Genomic DNA, 17,557 nt, shown 5'->3' on the forward strand with positions numbered 1-17,557 from the left:
TGGGCTACGGGCAGATGTCCCCCGTTCAGACTCACCCCACCATGCCTTGTATCTTTTTGGCCTCCACTACACCTTTCCTCTAGAGACGGGGATCGGTCTCTGTACCCAGCCGTCTCCAGAATCTGGTCCTAAGACTGACCTGCCCATGTCTGAGTTGGCTAGAAGAAGCTGATGTTTGAAGATAACAAGTGTCCCATTGCAAACAGAAGGATGCTATTGAGCTGTTCATGATGGAAGCGGAGTCCATTCTGGGCAATCAGACTGCCTTGAGTGTCTGTCCTAGGCCTTCCCGTTCCTTCCCCCAAGTTCAGGGGAGCTCTTCCTTCCTTCCTCCCTTCCCACACCCCAAGGACACACTCACCTTGCACTGTACTGCACTCCCCACTGGTTCCTAGATAGGGAAAGAAAAAGCAACCTCTACTCTACCCACGTTTTCTAGGGCCAAAAGCAGAGCTGACATACTTATCATCAGGGCCCCACGAACATTTAATAAAAAGCAGAGAAGGGAAGACCTGGAGAAGCAACCGTAAGCCCTGGAGGGAAGAAACTCAGAATTCACACACATGAGAGTGTGTACTGCAGCCGGAGCTGATGCTGCTGTTTCCAGGCTACGATGAACTCCATCCCTGTGTTAAGATAGCTTAACTCAGCCCGTCCACCTACTGTATTAGCCTCAGTTGACTCACATCTAAAAACTACATTGATTGTGCGCTATCAACAGAGACATGCCTTCTGTGGCGTGAGTCTGCAACGAGACAACGTGCAGCTGATTTTAAGAGAAAGCAACCCATCTCACAGGGCATGTGCATGTTACTAGAAAATGCAACTTGCCTTTGCACATACGCTTGTGAGTCTGGTGTCTCGCCATTTAGCAAGAGCCTTCGTCTCCTTGCTCTCCTCCCGCTCTGAGGTACCACCTGGGTGATGACCTCCATTTTGCAGGAAGGAAGCTGAGTCCTATAGCATTTAAATGGCTTCCCAAAGATCTCTTTCCTTCATCCTTAGACGCCACAATGAGGCAACTCTATTATAGTATTTATACATAGTTGTTAGATTCATCCTGATGTCACTGAGCCATGAAATTATATGTACTCCCAGGGATATGTCTGGAACTCCCACCAGAGTAGCATGCCCTGTGCTGTTTAGAACAAGGTCTGCCTGGGTTATCAATGTCATTGTTTGGAGAAACTAGTAACACCTAAAGGTTTTATAATTTAAAGTTGTATTTGAGGATGAAGTTATAGACATCAGGAAATGGTGGAGAAAAATAATCTTTAAAGTTTTTTTTTAACTGTAACACAACCTATATTGTGTTTGACTGCTAGATGTAATTACGCTGGACTGAATTCCTCTTAGATTCAAAATTTCATTCCCTTCCCTATGAAACTTAGAAAGCAAGAAATAGAATGAGAAAAAAATGTATATAAAAGAAGAGAATTACTACCTGGAAGTTGTTTGTTTGTTTGTTATGTTGATTTTTTAGTACAAGAAGGAAGAGCCCAGCTTCTCTCTCAGTCCTGGTTGAGGCGGTCAAGGGTGGGGGTGGAGTGCCTATGCAAAGGAGAAGAAATTAGATTCAGGTGGTAACTGAGCTTCCCATCGGATTACTGTACCGAGCTCCCTTTTATTCCCCTGCCGTGGATAATGTGTGCTCATTGTGACTTATCTGGAGTTGGTTTCTCTTACACCCTCTAGATATATAAGGAAATAGGACAGGGGTTAGAGATTTGGGGAGCTTCCGGGAGGCAGCATCTGCAGTTCAGAGAGAATGAGAAAGGCAGGAACATGAGCCACTGCCTGTGACACTCACATCCCCAGTGGTACAAGCTCAGGACAGCATCACCGAGCTCCCTTGGAAACTTCCCCACAAGATTGTATGATAATTTGTTCTAACCCTTGACTTTAACTTTTCCTTCATATTTCTGATACAGAACAATCTCGACCCGGGGCCTGGAAGGAACGTGAGCATTGAGCCAGTTTGGTTTGACCACCTGGCAGAGATCAACTCTAGAGGAGCGATGGTGACCAGGGCCTTCGTTTTGCTGGCCCTCTTTGCAGAAGCCTCGGCGAAATCATGCACTCCAAATAAAGCAGGTATTCCAGTACTACCCTGCTCTTCCAGACAGGGAACCCTCAGTCTCCAACTTGCTGTGATCTGAGCTCTAAGATGGCTTGGTTAGGAAAGGGTAAAAATGGCATCAGGTGGAGGAACAGAATTCCCCCCGTGCCAATCAGACATTCCCCATCAGAAGCAAACGTGTATTGAATGGGTCAACTGTTTTTTACAAGTTAGAAGATATTTCTTCCCTTTTCTATGTGACACATCCACTTTTTTACGTGTTTGACTGCTTAATGCATGATATGTGCCTTTAAACAATATTTTGCAGCACTGAGCATGTAATAACGCAGTGGACATTTTAAATTATAAGAAGTGTCATTCCCATCAGAATACGTGTATCAGTCTGTGATTTCATGGGTAGGTTCTTTAAAATCAAGTAAAAGTTTTAGGGATGGGGCTACTGGGTGGTACAGTTCTTGCCTAGCAAGCATGAGGTCCTGGATTTAATATCCATTATTGATAAATTTTTAAAAAAAGTTGATTCTAAAATAAAGCCACAGGTTTTAAAAATGGATCCAATTAAATAAGTATTAAATAATGATAACATTATATGTGGCATAAGTTATCAAAGGCTGAAGTTTGGGGAAACTCGTCACAGCCAGTGAATTCTGTATGACATCGAGATGCTGACCATGTCTGATTTAAAGCATGTGTGACCTCTTCCAGATGTCATCCTTGTGTTTTGTTATCCCAAGACCATCATCACTAAAATTCCCGAATGTCCCTACGGATGGGAAGTACACCAGCTGGCACTCGGAGGGCTGTGTTACAATGGGGTCCATGAAGGTGGCTATTACCAGTTTGTCATCCCAGATCTGTCACCTAAGAACAAGTCCTACTGTGGAACCCAGTCAGAGGTAAGGCCAACCCAGCTAGGGCAGAGGTGCTTAAGCAGAAGGGAGAGTGGTGGGGCCCAAATCGAAATGTCTGCTGCTATCCGTAGAGGATTCACGATGCTCCCAAGCCCTTTTCAAAGTCAGCCCCGTTGCTTTAATTTCCTAGAAGGCTCAGCGACTAAAAGCCTTCTCTCTGTTTAGACGACTCTCTGTATGGTGTTGCTCCTGCCCATGTACACAGGTGCAGACACCAGAGGTTGACATTGCCACTAGTCCTCTTCTCTTCTCTCTCCACCTCACATCCTGAGACGGGTCTCCTACTGAGCCCAGACCTTGCTGATCCGGCTAGAACGGCTGGCCAGCGAGCCCCTGGGATCTCCTGTCGCTACCTCCCAGTGCTCGGATTACGGGCGTGTGCCCTGTGCCCAGTATTTTATCTTGAGTGTTAGAGATCCAACCTCAGATCATTGTGTGTGGGTAGATGCCTCCACAGCCCGGGATGACTCTTTGGACGTGACCTTTATTCCCGTTTGTTGGGAAGTGGGGGGATAGCAGCAAAGCTTCCTTCATCGAGTAGAGTCAAGCATACTTCTTACTTCAAGTGTCCCTGGGTTGGATGCCCAAACCAACAAGCCATCCTTTCCCCAAGACCGGAAGTGACAGTTACGAGTCTCGGAGACGAATAGGCTCCTGAGCAGGGTCATGTGGATCATCCAATGCCAGGGAAACCCTGATGCAGAGGGGCCACAGCCTCTCCACAAGTGTCCTTATATGACAGAGCAGAAATCTGTCATTTAAACCTTCCCATAGAGCTGTTAGTTTTCAGCTGAGAGTGTAATCCCTTCATACCTAGTATCTAGCACCGTGGGCCAGAATTCCTACTGCCCTGACTACTGTAATCGCGTGCCTCAGAGCAAAAAAAGCCAGATCCTCTTCCTTAAATGCCAGAGGGTTCAGGTTTGATGGGAAGAGCCCTGAATGAGGTGAACAGGATGTTATCTGTGAATGCTCCCCAGTGAAGTGAAGTAGAAACCGTCTCCATTTCCTTGATTTTTAGACCATTTACTTTCAAACAGATGTTCACAGTCCTACCAGTGAGCTTTCAGACCAACTTGCCAGAAGAAAGAATTCAACAATTAGCGCTTTATGGTTAAAAGAAGTTTTAATTACAGACTTACGATCTAGAGTGGAAGATAGACAAAGACATCGTGGGGCACTTGGTCAGGGAAGGTGGATAAGAAGTTGAGGCTGGGAATGGAGACTCTCGATGCAGTTCCTCGGTCAGAATATATAGCCTTGTGAACACATAGACTTTTCCTCTGCATATAGAGACCTCACTGAAGGGATTCCAGAACTCTGCAAATATTTTCACCTCACACACAAAGAATGGCGCCTATAGTTCTTGATAAACATTCTGTCTCCTCATGGGGGGTTCTGCTTTGTTTTCTATTTCAAAACAGGGTTTCAGGTAGTTCAGGCTGGCTTCAAACTCACCATGTAAGTGAAACTTACCCTGAGCACCCCTCCACCTCCCAAGAAGTGGAGTGACAGGCATGTGCCACCATGCTCAGCTTTTTACTGGCCTTTTTTTTTCCTTCTTACTCTGCTGTCCACCACTTTTCCCAGAATCCTCAGTCCTATCATGGGGCACAGAGTACATCCTAACTGCCTTCTTCCTTCCTCTAGTACAAGCCCCCCATCTACCACCTCTACAGCCACATCGTGTCCAACGACAGCACAGTGATCGTGAAGAACCAGCCCGTCAACTACTCCTTCTCCTGCACCTACCACTCCACCTACTTGGTGAACCAGGCTGCTTTTGACCAGAGGTAAGCCGCTCTGGGGATGGGGGGCTGGTTACTGTGAGGATGTTACAGTCCCTGTCAATCAGACATGTTTCAGTCCTTATGCAAAATTCTCTCCCCTTTTCAGAGTGGCCACTGTTCACGTCAAGAATGGGAGCATGGGCACATTTGAAAGCCAGTTGTCCCTCAACTTCTACACTGTAAGTCCAGGTTGCCTTTTCCATCTGTGGCCTTTTCCCAGGGCACTTCCACGGGAGTCACTCTCTCCTGGCCTCTGGACAGAGCCCTGTTCCAGGGCTTCAAAGGTGGTGTAATGCCTTAGCCTAGCTTTAAAGCCCGGGTGCAAGAGAAGGGTCGCTTCACAGACTGAAGAGAACAGCACAGGTGTGGCCACCTTTCCCATTCCACTGGGACGAAGGTTAAGGCAAGGTCACTGGACAGACAATAGGGCACCTCATGTCTGACTCTGAATCAAGGTTAGTTACCACTGCATTTCCCTCCAGAGATTTATTTGACATTAGGATCTCAAAAAAACTTAGACTGGAGCATTGCACTCCCTGACTAGGCCAGAGCTAAAGACAAGGCCCAAGGCTAGCCTCTGCTTATCTACTTCTTTTATCCCTTAAGCCTTACAGTAAGATTTCCTCACCGTCTGGTTGGATGTGCTGTCTGTGTTGACATCAACAGTTAAAGGCATGCTTCAGTCTCTCTCAAAATTAAGTGCTCCAGAGAAACTAAATAGGCACTGGCCATCGGCCCAGCTGCTCTCTCATCAGAAAGGACACTTTGTCTTTCAGCTGCAGCTTCCAGTGAGGACATGGGCACACAGAGGGAATACTGGCCCAGCTGGCTAGAGGAAGACACAGGCAGAAACACAAACCTTTGGACAGAGCATTAGAACGGGGAGGTGTCCTTAGAGGGCATCACATCTGACCCATTTCATTTTGCAAGAGAAAACACCACCACATCTTGCACCCCACTAACCATGAACTTGTTTCACCTATCACCTAGAAATCACCTTACCCCCGGAAATCATCTAATTGCTAGCTTAGGCGAGAAGAACCCTAAAATAACCTAGTCCATTTTGCAGCTAAGGATATGAAATCCAAAGGAAGGGAGGTGTTTGCCCAAGACCAGATGCCTTGGAGAAGCACGTGGGGAAAACGGAGATTCCCCAGCCGAGCTTCTGCCTGCAAAGGGCATGGTGTACAGTGTCAGGGCCTTTCACCCACAGAGGCCGTGTCTGATTTGGGATTCAAATATTTTACTCTTTTTAAAAACTATTGTTAAAGAAGGATCGCTAGGATGCACAAGCTTCAAGTGTCCTTAAAATCCAGTCTAGCCCTGGTTGCACCAGAGACAAGAAATCCCACAGGGCCACTTGACTTGTCCTTAGGGATCAGTGCAGTGTAGGTAATCCGGGATGATGTAACCATGGTGACACCCTGATGATGTAACCATGGTGACACAGCTTCCCACAGAAGAACTACAGTCTGTACTGCAAGCCTCTACCCAGAAGCTAGCAGTCGTTATTCTAATGAGATATGGCTGTAGATTCCATCCTAAGAACATTTACAATCGTTAGTGACAGAGATTCGCGTTTTAAAAACTCATCCCCCAAAATCCCACACACAGAGTTGAGTCTCAGATAAGAACGTAACCTCAGAAATAAAAAGAACATATTATTTGGCAATTAATCAGTTAATCAGCCACTCTTCACCAGCAGGCCACCTTCTGAGCTATAGAAATGACTTCCTGAATTGTCTAGAAATGAAGCTAAGGTGCTCCCCAAATCCCACTGTGGAAGCCCCTCCAGGACACAAGGCCCTCATCAAAGCAGGACGTCTGCTATCCAGACACTTTTGATCTGCTGCTTTCTATTCTGCTGCGGACTCAGTTTCCTCTGGCTCACCCACATATTCCCCCCTCCACTTTCTCCCTTTTCCACTTTGAGGGCATTTTTGGGTGTTTCCAAAGCAACAACTGCCCCCTTGCATATATTTCCATCAAATTACCAGAAACAGAACCATGCCCTACATAGAACAATAGATCCAACACATTGCTAATTGCTTAAGATTCTGGGAAGCCCAGAGCCTAAGTCCCTAAATGCACTCCTTCGGATCTGCAGGCACACTGTCTCCTTTCTGTCCATCCCTCCCCACTCGCTTTGGCCAAGAACCCATAGTTGATATTCCCAGGGGAAAGTTACGACTCCCGATCAAGATAAAGGAAGGTTGTTTGTTTACAGATATAGTCTGGCCCTGTGGGAAAAGGGGGGCATGAGACACTCCGCTAAGCCTGGTTTCACCCTTTACTAGTTAAACAACTTTGGGAAAGTTAAGGCACCTCCCTACACTTCTATCTCCACATCCATGAACTAAGAACTCCGTGACATGTATCCCTTAGATCTGTTAGAAAGATTCGGGGAAGTCATCTTTAGAAGTACTCAGTGTGAACTTGATACATACCTGATAAGTACCAGGAAGACAACTCTTTTCATGAGTGCAGACCTAGGCCCGATTTCACATGTTCTTAGGATTTATAGAGAGGAATATCAATGTCCGGGTGAGATAAGGTCAACTTCTTAAAATCGAAACAGTGCTGACCATTCTTCTTAGTGATGCAAAAAGGAACGAAGAGGACTAGGGAGGGTTTAGGCAAACAACTAAGGTTAAAGATCCTTCCAGAAATCAGAGCAAACTGCAGAGCTGACCACCCTTAATGTCCTACCTCATGTCCACTGCGCTTCCGTGGCTAAGGGGTGGTCACTCCACCTCACTTAGTGAGCTGGGCCTTGTGCTTTAGATGGTCTTGTAAAAATCTGATGTCCCCCTCCCCCGAACTCCTATCTGCCTTGGTTCTGTCTGCTGAAATAATTCCATGAAGTGATGTTGGTCACACCTCTCTAAAGAGCCCCCATCTTCTCTAAGTGGAACATGTCTCTCTCTCACTGGTTCATCGGCCATCCCAGCCACTTTCCTGTGACCACAAGCTGATGGGTCAGTGCCCTCGTCACAAAGAAGGACCCAAAACTGAAATGTTTTATTCTAGTCTCTCGATGAGCCGATAAGAGACACGGTGGGCCATAGGTGAACATCTAAGTTCTGGAAGACTCTAGGAGTATATCCCGAGTGTTCACTTTAGACTAGTTTCCTTTCGTCCTTAACTCTCACCTGTGAACAAAAGCAATTACTAAACTTTCACAGATAAACTTCTGCTCCGTGAGACACACCTGTCCTTAACTTGGGTGACTAGTTAGCTCTGCGTCAGCCTTTTAGTCAAGGTACAGAATGCTGGAACATGGCTTCTCAACAGATTCGTCCATCCTGTAGGGCGGAAGAGTAGTTTGTGTGATCTCCCTGCTTTTAGGGATGGGAAGATAAACTGTCCTGGCATGCTACCGCTTACCAAGGTAAAGCTGTCTGAAGGCCGGTCGCTGGTTTTTTAATGTTAAAAAGAAAGTAAGGGTGCGAGACATGGTGGCTTGGATTTGTAAACTCACTAGAGATGAAGAAGTGGGATTGTTGGGATATTGAAGTCAGCCTCGTCTACATGTGAGTTTCAGGCTAGTCAGAGCTGTATAGAAAGATCCAGAAAGGGAGAGGGGAAGGGAGTTAAAGAGGGAGGGATGGAGAGAGGGGAAAACATGCTACGCATTACTGTAGTTAATAGAAATGGAAAGTCCCACTTCTGTCCTGCCCTTTGATGGAAATTTGGACAATTTCTCAACCAGGAGAGAGATCACACTCTACCAGCCCGTCTCCAGGAAAAAGATTTCACACAAATATCTCTCTGGAGACCTGGGAACTAAATTGCCAATCCCAAGTTAGTTTCCATGTGTGGAAATGTTCCTTGCAATCTCATAAGTTTTAGGCAATACCAAAACTACTTTCAAAGCCACCAGAAAGCTGTCACTTCAGCTCCTCCATGCTATGAAAGTAAGTCACTGATGCCTGGGAACATTATTGCTCAGTTGTGGCAGCCATTAATGTGGTGCAGAGGCCTGACAAATGGAAGAAGGGGAGCCAGCTTCTAGGTGGCTGCGTGTGGGAGCCTCGAACCTGCTTCAGGAGAATGAAGTGGGAGAGGGGCCTGGAATCTTCTTACAAAGCCTTGGGTGTTTAACCCATAGGAGGCCAAGACCTATGCTAGTCTGTGCTCTATGTCTCTGTTCTATTCCCATCTCACAGGAATGAAGAAACAGAGTTCCCAAAAAAAGGGACTAAGTCCCTTCTACCGAGTCTCATGTCAGCAGTGGGGGCCTGGGTTATCCTGGGATCTTAGCCTTTCGGGCCAGTGCCTCTGTCACGGCTAACACCGGAGAGGAGTCCCAGGGTCTTGTTCAAGTGAACTGAAAGGAGGCTGACAGAGTGGAGAAGCTGCAACCTTTGAGGAAGTCAGTCACAGCTGTTACTCCTAATAACTCCCTGAACATTATCTGATGATGGTAGATTTGGTCCCTGGGCTAGGGGCTAGACCCTGCCAGTCGTGAGCACTAGTGAGCCCTTGACAGACTCACAGGACCTGCTCCCCTTAATCTAATCCCTAACCCTGGGATCTCATATCCTGTTCCTTCCTCTTCTTCCCAAACCTCCTCCAGACCTGGCTCCTTGCCGTCCTGTCAGCCATGGGGCCTCTGCCTCATGGACGCATTCCTTCTGCTGTGGCTACACAGCCCCCTTCCTCCGCCTCCCTCAAGCCTTGTTTAAATGCTACCTCCTCAACGAGGCCTCCCTGGCTGCCCTTTTCAAAACTGTCAGTGAAGTGCTTGCCCTACGAGCAGGAGCATCTGAGGTCAGTCTCCAGACCCTCATGAAAAACAAACAAGCCTGGCACATCACTTGCAATCCCACTCTGGGAGAGGCAGAGACAGGTGGGTCCCTGTTGTTTACCTGCAAGCCACTTGCAAGCCAGCCTGGCACACTTTATGAGTTCTCCACCAATGAGAGACCCTGTCTTAAATTCAAGTAGACAGTGCCTGAGGAATGAAACCAGGGGTTGTCCTCTGGCCTCCACATACATGTGCACTGACAAACGTGTACTTTTATACACTCATGTACCTACCCACGTACAACCATGCATATGAACACACACACACACACACACACACACACACACACTAAATGCACCTTACCCTTCCTCATGTTCCCAATCCATTTTGGCTATTTTTTATACTATATTCTAGTCTAATGTGCTGTATAATTTACTTCTTTTGTCTTTATCTCCTGCTAGAATATCTTGGTGACAGAACATTCACAAATACTATATCTCAATACACAGGGTATCTTGACATAGAATCTATCCAAATATGTAGAACAATACCCAAATGCATTGCAGGAAATTGGTGACTAATGTCTGTTGATAACCATGCTGTTAATCAAGTTATAAAATTTCAAAGCCAGGTGACCAAATTTCAGGGGGTCCAGGGTAGTGAGGGACTAGAGCATTTGGTTGTTCTTGGCCTTAAGTGATCTGTAAAATCACAGGAGTCCTCGAGCCACATCATTTTCCCATCTGTTAAGTTTATTGGCATCCCTGAGACAGTGTGTGTCTAAGCATGGCCAGCAAGTGTCCTTAGCCCTTCTAAGATGGCAGCAGCATCCTCAGAGATTCAGCCTCTCTGGATCTAGAGTTTTCTCTATGATCTCGTGCACTCGTTCCTTGGGTTGGCTCCCTCTCTATGCCATCTCAATGTGTCTGCTTCCACCAGCCCTGGTGGCTCACTCTGAGAGGACACAAGGTCTAATGTCCCCATTTCCTTTCCAAGAATGCCAAGTTTTCCACCAAGAAAGAAGCTCCCTTCATTCTGGAAACATCCGAAATCGGTTCAGATCTGTTTGCAGGAGTAGAAGCCAAAGGCCTAAGCGTTCGGTAAGTCCCTTTACTCCGTGTGGATATTTTCAAGGAAAAGAGACCAGCCAATGGACTTCGGATTTCAGCTATCTCTACACACAAGAGTGGTTCTTACTGCTACTGTGCTGTTTTACTCCCAGGTTCAAAGTGGTCTTGAACAGCTGCTGGGCCACCCCCTCGGCTGACTTCATGTACCCCTTACAGTGGCAGCTCATCAATAAGGGGTAAGTGTCACTCTCCGGAGTCAAGGCAGAGCGGTGCGTACAGTGTGTCCTGGTGTCTTTCGCTGTGGCTTAGGAGGAAAGCTCTTGGTCATACCGATCCTTTTGGTGGGACCCCGGTTTGCAAGAGTCTGTAGTGATATCACGGTAGATGTATTGAACACAGGAGCACACCTGCCATAGCACACCCCCTCAAAGGGCAATTCCATGTGGGGTGGGGGGGGGGTGCTTGTGGAGACTGCCACAACCCAAGCAACCAGAGGTATCTCACTGAGAAGCAGGTGCCACAGCCAGTGCCAAGGCATCTTGGCTTGCCCATTATTTGCCTCCCATCCCCCACTCACAAAGCTCCTCTTACAGTATTTTCCACTGACTGATACCAGGCCTAGGGCACTCTGGCAGCAAAGAGCTATTTTAAGGTTCTGTGTCTTGAGTTCAGGCGAGGATCTCAGGTTTATTGACCAAACAATCCTGTCAGATCCTCATAAGTTGGAAAATTCTCACAGCCCTGTCTCTGCAGAGGCCACAACAAACAGAAACAACTCTGACCCTTGGCCCAGATAGGAAGGCGCAACCTTTGTTTCTCCCTCATGACTTCTCAAAGAGAATTCTGAGATGACATTTCTCAGGTCCTCCTCTGTCTCAGTAACCATACATTTAGATATTCCTTTCCAGTCATTATCTGGATCATATATGGAAATAGGACTGTGGCATTTTTTTTTACAAAAGTTAGTATATGTATGATTGATGGAACATAAATTCCTTTTTCCAGTTTCAGGCAAAACCTAATAATACACACAGATGTAATTGGTGGGTGTAGCTCAAGTTTAGGTGTCTATGGCAACACTGGAAAACACGATTCCCACCCATCATGGAGGTCCTTCCCTTGTGTTACCCTGGGGTCTTCCCCAGTCGTGAAGAGGGCTTTAGACTTGACTTTTTTTTTTTAAGTTGGTTGGTTGGTTTTACAAGACAGGGTTTCTCTGTGTAGCCCTGGCTGTCCTGGAACTCACTCTGCAGACCAGGCTGGCCTCGAACTCAGAAATCCATCTGCCTCTGCCTCCCAAGTGCTCCGTGGCTCTCCAATCGACCTCACACTTAGAGATCAGAGTTCTCTGGAAAAACAAATAGCTGCCCTCAAGCCTAGCAGAATGCTGTGTGAGGTTTTGCCTTAAAGCCTTTTTGGAGCTCTCTGGTGTGACGTGTCCTTCTCCCTTCCCCCTATGTATCCCAGCTGCCCCACCGATGAGACAGTCCTCGTGCATGAGAACGGCAAAGACCACAGGGCCACTTTCCAATTCAACGCCTTCCGGTTCCAGAACATCCCCAAGCTATCCAAGGTTTGGTTACACTGTGAGACGTTCATCTGCGACAGCGAGAAGCTCTCCTGCCCAGTGGTGAGGGGCCTGGCTCCAGAAGGAAGACATTACCCTCAGGGGGCTGGTACTGGAGGAGCTGGATTTGACCTTGCAATTTGGGGTCCAAGGTGCTGAGGCAGAAGGTCTGGGCCTGTCTACCTTGCCACCAAAACTTATCAGCCTGGTATTCGTCACTTGGCCCACTGGAGCCGATTTCATCATTTTTGAACACAAGCCATCCGTTCTGACGGCTGTTCCCTTGTCAGAGAACAATGTTAAATTAAAAAAAAAAAAAAACTGAGGCTAATAATAGGCATGGAGATGCTTTGAAAAAGTTAGAAGGGTAAAGGATTCCAAGACGTAGACGGAGAGATAGGCGACTGCAGTCTGGATTGGAGTATGTTCAGAGAAATGCTGGCTGTGTGCGTCACAGTGAACTGCACGGGGGGGGGGGGGGAGGGCCAATACCCTGTGGTTCTGGGGTTTGCTGAGCTTCAAAGACTGGAGGCTGCCAGCCCACATGGCCTGGAGGAACGATAGAAAGGAAGCTGACTCTCTCCTTCGACCAACTCATGCAGCAGAAACAGATGCTTATGAACACAGGAAGAAAGAGAGAGAGAGAACCAGAGAGTGCAGGGTGGGGAGGAGGAGGACCAGTTAGTTCTTGATCAAAGGAGTTGCAGTTTTAACAAAAGAAAACTGGACACATTGTGTGGGTGTCGTCTTTTATCTGGGTTAGAAGTCAGAGCTTAGAGAAAGGTGTGGTGCCCGTTCCTCCCCTGGAGTTCTGACGAGCTACTCCCCCGGGATGCCCCAGCCTGGGGAGCCAATGAATTCTAGGTGTGTGTACACATGTGCATGTGTGCGTGTGTGCATGCTTGAATGTGTGGGCGTGGTGTGTACTTTATGTATCAGTTGCTGTGTAGTGACTGGGGACTCTGACTCCTTGAAGTTCATTTTGTTTTTTTCTCTTTTTCATTTCTCCTCCGGGTCTTCAGAGCTGTGACAAACGGAAGCGGATGCTACGTGACCAGACAGGGGGTGTCCTGGTTGTGGAGCTGTCCCTGCGGAGTAAGCTGATTGCCCAATAGTCCTGTGTACTCTGGGCTGTGTCCACAGGCACGGCGGGTTTGAGCATTTTGATTGAATTGTCAAACCAGGCGTGCCTGTGGACACAGCACTCACGGGCTCCTCAGGTGGCGAGTGCCAGGGGTCTGATCATGTGATCACAAGGACGTGAGGTTTGTTGAACGTCTCATGAGGCCAAACCCAAAATGCACCTGAGGCACTAGGAAGCGCTGAGCTGAACTTCCAAACTGACCGTGCAGTGCAGTGAACAGTAGGGCAGGAATGCAGGTTCCTAGGGATGTCAGCAAACCTTCATCGACCAAGCCTGGCTGGGCACTGAGTTCCATAAATGAGCAAGATTCATAGAGACCCTATCGCCAGGCTTTTACCTTCTAGTCGAGGGGGAAAGATGGTCCACACAAAGGGAAACAGGGCCATGCAAGAGTGTGTCCACAGTAAGAGTGCAGGTCCTATAGACTGTGAGAAAATATCAGTGTGGCCTGGAGGATGCTGGGGGGTTGGGGGTGGGGTGAGCTCTGGAGTTGTAACTCAAAGCACAACTGCCAATCCAAAGGCTGTCTCTTGACTGTGTGTGACCTGCAATCTAACACAGGTTCTGTACACTTCCCTGCGGTTTTAAAAAAGAAAGGAAAAACATAGTGCATAAAAATTCAATGAAGTTAAAATCTCAGCGTCTATAAAGTTTTATTAGAACGCAGAGGGGATGGAGACACATGTTCCTGCTGGTGTCATTGCCTACAGGAGTATTCATGCTACAGTGACAGTACACTAAGGCCATGCTTGGTGTGGTACCACACACCCGTAAACCAGCACTCAGGAGGCTGAGGCAGGAGGACAGTGAATTTGTGGCCTATCTGGGATACATAGTAAGACCCTGCCCAAAAGTGTAAAGGAAAAAAAATACTAGATACTAAAAATATCTAGTGCTTTCCAAAATATTTGACAGCCCCTGCTTTAGTGAGCCAAGGAGATGGCACTCTAGGGGAGGTCCTGAGACGGACCGTGTAAACCCCAGAAGGTGCTTCCTCTGAAGGGCAGCAGTTATGACCTAAAGGGGGTCGCACGTGCTCAGGTTTGTGGCTCAGACACAGATCTAGTTCTTCTTCCGTGCCCCCTTTTCAACCTCCACTCTCTCTCTCTGTCTTTGCTCACTCCAGGCAGGGGATTTTCCGGTCTCTGTGACTTCTCAGGTAAGAAAAGGAACCACTTCTGAGAAGTGTCATGGGGCAATGCTTTTGTGAAGTGTGTATATGTGTTAGAGAAATTTATTTTGGCCCCAGAAAAAAAATCTGTCATTAAAAATATACATATTGGAGTACTCTCGAGTTGGGGGTGGGGGGCAGAGGTAAAGAGGTCTCACTACGGCCGGCCTTTGACCTGAGAGGGAGGAACTGTTTCAAATGGATGAAGAGCCATCAGACCCCACCCTCTGAGCAAAGCCAACACCATGTGGCTTTCTTAAGAATCCTGAATCTGGAGAACATGATTTCTGGTTAGGTCATCTTCTCGCTTAGCAAATATTTGAGGCCAAGCTATGACTCTGCTGTTCCTTAATGGAGTGACATTAATAAGAAAGAGCCTCAGCCCTCTATACTCAGCTTTCCTCTGGGAAACTGGGCTATGAGTGTCCCTGGTGTATATAGTACTCTATGAATTAATTATAGCTCATCACTAAACAATATGGTGAACAAGACAAGGTCATAGGTGAAGGCCGGGGGAAGTGACAGAGCAGGCAGCCAGGGAAGCTTCTTAGGGGAGGAGCCAGATGCCTGTTTGCCTAAAGGTCTACAATGTACGCATACATGGTAGGGCCTCTGTACTGGTAGAAGTGGATCATGCAAGCCCCAGGGAATGAACAGTAACAAATGTATAAAATGTGGAGGTTTTACAGCAACCATGTTGCATTAACCCTGGCTGGATTCCCCTGGGCCTGTCACAGCTGTTTCTCAGTGCTGTCTCTGTCCCACTGTTTTGCAGATATTCTTCTTCACCTCATCCTGATGCTGGGGAGCTGGGCTGTGTTCTAGGAGACAGCTGGACAGCTGCAGCAGCTCTCTCCAAGGCCGCCTTGAGCTATGACACATTCGTTTACTGTGCTGCCAGAGAGAACAGACAGAAGACTGCTGGGGAGCTGGGAACAGCCCTTTGCCAAATATGTGTCCCCCCCATGATTTTTGTGTGTGGATGTGAATTTGGTGATCCTCTGCCTCAGAGCCATACTTCTGTTTATTCCTTCCTGTGGCCGTTAGATCCTGATCATCTTCTCCATGAAGCCGGGGAGGAGTCTTCTCTCCTCTGCTCAAATTAGAGCAGCACTTGGAAATGACTTTCATTATAAAAGACTCGCACACACTTGTCACGTGCAGCTTAGCATTTGGAGGCAGAGACAGACCATCACCACAAAAATCAATGCCAAATACACAATCCACAGGAATAGCCGACTTTACCCAGCAGGCACTCTATCATTGAGACAGTACAGTTCTAAGGACCAGCATCGAGCCCCCAGGCAGGAAGTTCTACTCTTGAATCCACGATGTGGAAATACAAGTTAAATACAATATATTTACTCAAACTTCTGTAGTGGACGAGAAGTGGGTTCTTGAGAGCCACTAGTACTAGTCTGATTTTATCACAGGGTTTCTTAAATAGATATAATCATTAGGGAGGTATAGACACCTTATCCTTATAAGTGATTATATTTCTTTAGTCACAAATAAATAGGAAATCAACTATGAACAAGCAAAACTCATCTTCATTTCACAGAAGAGTGTGGCATTGCCTCTGTGAACTGTGTTTGCACGAGAGTGGAAAGACTCTGGCCGAGTCTGGTTCTCTGAGAGGTGAGAGCTGAACTTCCAGAACACCTGTGGTGCCCTGTGCACTCAGTAGCCTGGTGTGCGCTCTTGGAAGTCTTCCCGTCGGGATAGTGGGATGTGGTTTTACCTTCACTGAAAACATCCAAGCCTGTTCCTTCTCGCTCACTTTTGATTGTGGGGACTGAACCAACCACTCATCAGAAATGTAATGCACATACAGTCAATGACATCACATGACAGCACACTCTCAGAGCTGGCCACCCCTGTGACCCAGAGCATGCCAATGTCAGTGGGTCACATTTGGCAATGAGAAGCCAAGTGAACATATCAATCCTGTGAGAGCATTAGCTGTGGTATGACAGGAGAGACCTTGTGCTAAGTCTTTTTTTTTTCTTTGTCACTTACACACTTGGCACTTGAAATCACACATCAGTTTGTCCCTCTGTATTTAATGCCCTTGGGAGGTCTTGATGTTGATGGTTTGCCAATCTTTTTACAACTTGGGTAAATGAACTTAGAAGTTGTGTTTGTTTAGCCACAGGCTAGCGCACAGTGGTTCCATGCAGTCTAAACTTGGTATCTAGCTCGTGCTCCAATCAGTTTGGAACCACTTCCTAATGTAAAGTCAGAGATTGTTGTAGCTGAGAATTACAGAAAACATGCTTTATTGATCCTAGTCAGGAACTCTTACGAAGCATACTTATAGCCAAGTTTATAGTTCTTTGGTTGTCAGACTAAAACAATGTTTAATTCTGTCATCATGATGTATGGTCTTGTATCCCAACCTGGTGCTATGGACTAAATAAAACATCTGGAGTAACATGTGACTGCAGTTTACAGTGTTCATATGTTACGCGAGAAGGACAATCCCAGTGTTTCCCCAAAGGTTTTGAGACTTCATAGACTCCAAGCATCCCACAAACTTTCAATCGTTTGTACTTCAAACACTCCAGCACTACAGTAGTCTACAGACAAAGAAGTAAAGGAGGCAGCCATCTTGCATGGCTAACATTGGTGGTGGGGGGGGGGGTAAGAATCGCCTGGGTCGAGCCCTGCCTGTGGGACTCCACTCTCCTGTGAGTGGATAGATGTGTTCGGTTTAGTTAAACTGGTAGCCCCACACAGGGTTTAGTTACCCTTTCTGCTTTAGGGTTCTATGAGGGATTAAGAGAAAGCACCCTCGGTGTAATATGTGCCGTGAATTCTAACTTGTACTAAACATAAAACGTATCCAGAGAACAGAAAGACACATACTGCCTTAGGCATCCTTGGTTCATACATACAACACTAGATATAGATGTGAGGAAACTGCTCCTAAACATAAAACCCTGTCCCTTTCTGTCTCTCTCCCCTCCTCACTCTCTCCTTCTCTTCTCCCATGTGTATATATACCCAGTGTGTGTGTGTGTGTGTGTGTGTGTGTGTGTGTGTGTGTGTGAATACAGGTATGCATGCAGATA

The 17,557-nt window shown here is 46.9% G+C and overlaps 1 protein-coding gene across 1 annotated transcript; it reads left to right on the forward strand.

Moving 5' to 3' along the window:
- The first annotated feature begins 1,729 nt into the window (after positions 1–1,729).
- On the forward strand, positions 1,730–16,924 carry Tectb (tectorin beta). The gene is made up of 10 exons (XM_021211449.2): positions 1,730–2,094; positions 2,786–2,976; positions 4,642–4,784; positions 4,888–4,960; positions 10,528–10,631; positions 10,754–10,837; positions 12,069–12,231; positions 13,191–13,263; positions 14,439–14,471; positions 15,259–16,924. The coding sequence occupies exons 1-10, from the start codon at positions 2,019–2,021 to the stop codon at positions 15,306–15,308; spliced, it is 990 nt and encodes a 329-aa protein (XP_021067108.1). The 5' UTR covers positions 1,730–2,018; the 3' UTR covers positions 15,309–16,924.
- Positions 16,925–17,557: the final 633 nt, after the last annotated feature.

This window comes from Mus pahari, chromosome 1 (assembly GCF_900095145.1).
Source record: "Mus pahari chromosome 1, PAHARI_EIJ_v1.1, whole genome shotgun sequence".
NCBI classification, from domain to species: Eukaryota; Metazoa; Chordata; class Mammalia; order Rodentia; family Muridae; genus Mus; species Mus pahari.

Bases quoted from the DNA above. Each gene is read 5' to 3' on its own strand.
- Tectb (XM_021211449.2), top strand. From the start codon at position 2,019: ATGGTGACCAGGGCCTTCGTTTTGCTGGCCCTCTTTGCAGAAGCCTCG. The intron at 4,785-4,887 runs GTAAGCCGCTCT...TCCCCTTTTCAG, and splicing joins CAGGCTGCTTTTGACCAGAG to AGTGGCCACTGTTCACGTCA. The intron at 10,632-10,753 runs GTAAGTCCCTTT...TTTTACTCCCAG, and splicing joins GCCAAAGGCCTAAGCGTTCG to GTTCAAAGTGGTCTTGAACA.